The 3,023-nt window shown below is 51.2% G+C and overlaps 1 protein-coding gene across 1 annotated transcript in view; it reads left to right on the plus strand.

Moving 5' to 3' along the window:
- POLR3C (RNA polymerase III subunit C) overlaps positions 1-2,167 on the plus strand; it is an 18,767-nt gene extending 16,600 nt beyond the window's left edge. Inside the window, exon 14 of the mRNA XM_018570080.1 lies at positions 2,040-2,167. Coding sequence (XP_018425582.1) covers positions 2,040-2,121 — 82 coding nt within the window. The 3' untranslated portion in view covers positions 2,122-2,167. The remainder of the gene's footprint in view (positions 1-2,039) is intronic.
- The last annotated feature ends 856 nt before the right edge of the window (positions 2,168-3,023 follow it).

The raw sequence follows: 3,023 nt of genomic DNA on the forward strand, positions 1-3,023 counted from the left end.
CCCCCCCTGGAAAATGTACCCTTTGTACATAATCTGCTTATATTGTGCCCTCCTTGTTCCTCCCTCCCCCTGATGAACGTGATAATGTCCTTTTTTTAAATAAAACCGTGACAGGAAGTGGTTGCTGAGGCTCAGTGTCACCCAGCCGGAAGTTCCCATAAAGCTATTGCTGTAGGAGAGTACAGGAAGGTGCCGTGCATGCAGATCATGAAGCTGCAATCAGGGCTGTCATTACTACACATGGGGCCCCGCACCGTATACCTGACAGGGCCCAACACAACCCCACTTCCTGCTGTCTGTGACTGTTGGCTATAGTGTGACCTGGAAGCACAGAAGAGTAGATTAGTATGAGCGCTGTCATGCTTACGTCAGCCCCGGTCTGCTTTGTGCTTTTGGGGTCTGCAGAGTACTCATGAGCACCATCGGTCACACAGAGTATTTAAGACTCGACTGTCCTACTGTCTGTACAGACATCGATCGCACGTAAGATACAGAGGGGCAGCCCTGGCCTGTGCCCCCACCCCGTGCACCCTTTGGGGTGCTGCCCTGGTAAGGGACTACTGCCCCTATCAACAGCCATGGTTGTAATGCACAAGGGGATACATAGAGATGGAGCCGGGACCCCCTCTGCTTCTGAGAAGTAAAAATGAAATCCAATATGGAGTTCTGCTCTATCTTGTTTGTAAAGAGTTACACAATCCTGTATAATGATCATATTAATAACATGACAAATGAAAAATGTTTTGTATCGTTCAGGCGACTGCTGGAGAAGTCGCAGAGGGTCGAGGCGATCATCGCTTCCATGCAGGCTACGGGGGCCGAGGAGACCCAACTCCAGGAGATCGAAGAGATGATCACAGCACCGGAACGACAGCAGCTAGAGAGCCTCAAACGGAATGTCAACAAGTGAGGACACCTCCCATGTACATTGCCCCACCATCTGCCCACTGCACTGTATATCAATAAGTGAGACCTTCTAGGGGACACCTCCCATGTACACTGCCCCGCCATCTACCCACTGCACTGTATATCAATAAGTGAGACCTTCTAGGGGACACCTCCCATGTACACTGCCCCGCCATCTACCCACTGCACTGTATATCAATAAGTGAGACCTTCTAGGGGACACCTCCCATGTACACTGCCCCGCCATCTGCCCACCGCACTGTATATCAATAAGTGAGACCTTCTAGAGGACGCCTTCCCATGTACACTGCCCGCCATCTGCCCACTGCACTGTAGATCAATAAGTGAAGCCCCCCTGTGTAAACTGCCCAATCCCCACCCCAATGTACATCAACAAATTAGACCTTCTAGGGGACACCTCCCATGTACACTGCCCCACCATCTGCCCACTGCACTGTAGATCAATAAGTGAGACTTTCTAGAGGCCCCCCTGTGTACCCTGCTCAATCCCCACCCCAAAGTACATCAACAAATGAGACCTTCTAGGGGACACCTCCCATGTACACTGCCCCACCATCTGCCCACTGCACTGTAGATCAATAAGTGAGACCTTCTAGAGGGCCTCCCCCCTCCCCCCATTTGTATCCTGCCCAATCCTGCCTCAATGTACATCAACTAATGAGACCTTCTAGAGGACCCCTTCCCATGGACACTACCCCAACCACCGCACTGTAGGTCAATAAGTGAGACCTTCTAGAGGGCCCCCTGTGTACCCTGCCCAATCCCCGCCCCAATGTACATCAACAAATGAGACCTAATACAGTACCCTTCCCATGTACACTGCCCCACCATCTGCCCACTGCGCTGTAGATCAATAAGTGAGACCTTCTAGAGGACCCCCCCATTTGTATCCTGCCCAATCCCCACCCCAATGTAGATCAACAAATGAGACCTTCTAATGGACCCCTTCCCATGGACACTACCCCAACCACCACACAGTAGGTCAATATTGTGTACACTGCCCAATCCCCACTCCAATGTACATACACAAACCTACATCCTGCATTACGGTAAACATTTTACAGCATCGTTCTTTTGGTTTTCTATTTTCATTTGTTGTGTCTCCTCTCTAGGCTGGACGCCAGTGAAATGCAGGTGGACGACACCATCTTTATTCTGGAGTCGTATGTTAACAGCACAAAAGCCAGAGCCTGACCCGGGAGAGGAGAGTGCCCCTCATCCGCCGTCTTCTGTGTATTGTAACACTGTCATATCTGTTCCACATTGGAAATAAAAGTCTGTTTCACCAGCTTTGTGATGTTGTGATTGACTAGTCAGTGCAGGCACCTACCTTCCCACAGCACCCACCTCCCCACAGCACCCACTTCCACACAGCACCCACCTCCCCACAGAGGGCTGAAGAATATGTATGTCATATAGACAGTAAGGTGGAGCTGATGAATCCGGCCTGAAATGATCAGTTCTGTGCACCTCATGGCTGAAAGTGTAACACCAGTTTTCCTAAACCTTCTCTTTGTGAACTGTATACAGTGTATACCAGGGATAGGAAACCTAAGGCACGTGTGCCAGGGCAGGAATGCAATCTCTGTTGAAGGATTGCCATGCAATCTCTGTTGAAGGATTGCCATGCAATCTCTGTTGAAGGATTGCCATGTGACGTGTGCAGGCTCGGAATGGCCTGCTGGCGTTCTGTATGATCCCCTCAGGGGGGGTGGGGGCTCCTGCACCCTTCAAGTACATTGCCCTGCTGCTATAGGCTATAATAAGCCTGGCCTGCCACTCTGGGACCTCAACCCAAAGACCCCGTGCCCTTTCAGAGAGGCCTGCCTGCGTGAAGGTGCAGGAACTGGGGCTGATCTGAGGGGTGAAGGTGAAGAAATTGGGGTGATCTGAGGGGTGAAGGTGCAGGAATTGGGGTGATCTGAGGGGTGAAGGTGCAGGAATTGGGGCTGTTCTGCTGATCACCCGGCATACAGCAATGTGCAGAGTCCGTACATACAGAATAAGAACATAAACATTTTTGCTCTGTTACCACTGGGTGGCGCCATGCACTGTCCCCCCCCCGCACGCTGAGGATTCTGGGAAAGGATCACTTC

This window comes from Nanorana parkeri, unplaced genomic scaffold (assembly GCF_000935625.1).
Source record: "Nanorana parkeri isolate BGI_ZX_2015 unplaced genomic scaffold, ASM93562v1 scaffold1452, whole genome shotgun sequence".
In the NCBI taxonomy this organism is placed as follows: domain Eukaryota; kingdom Metazoa; phylum Chordata; class Amphibia; order Anura; family Dicroglossidae; genus Nanorana; species Nanorana parkeri.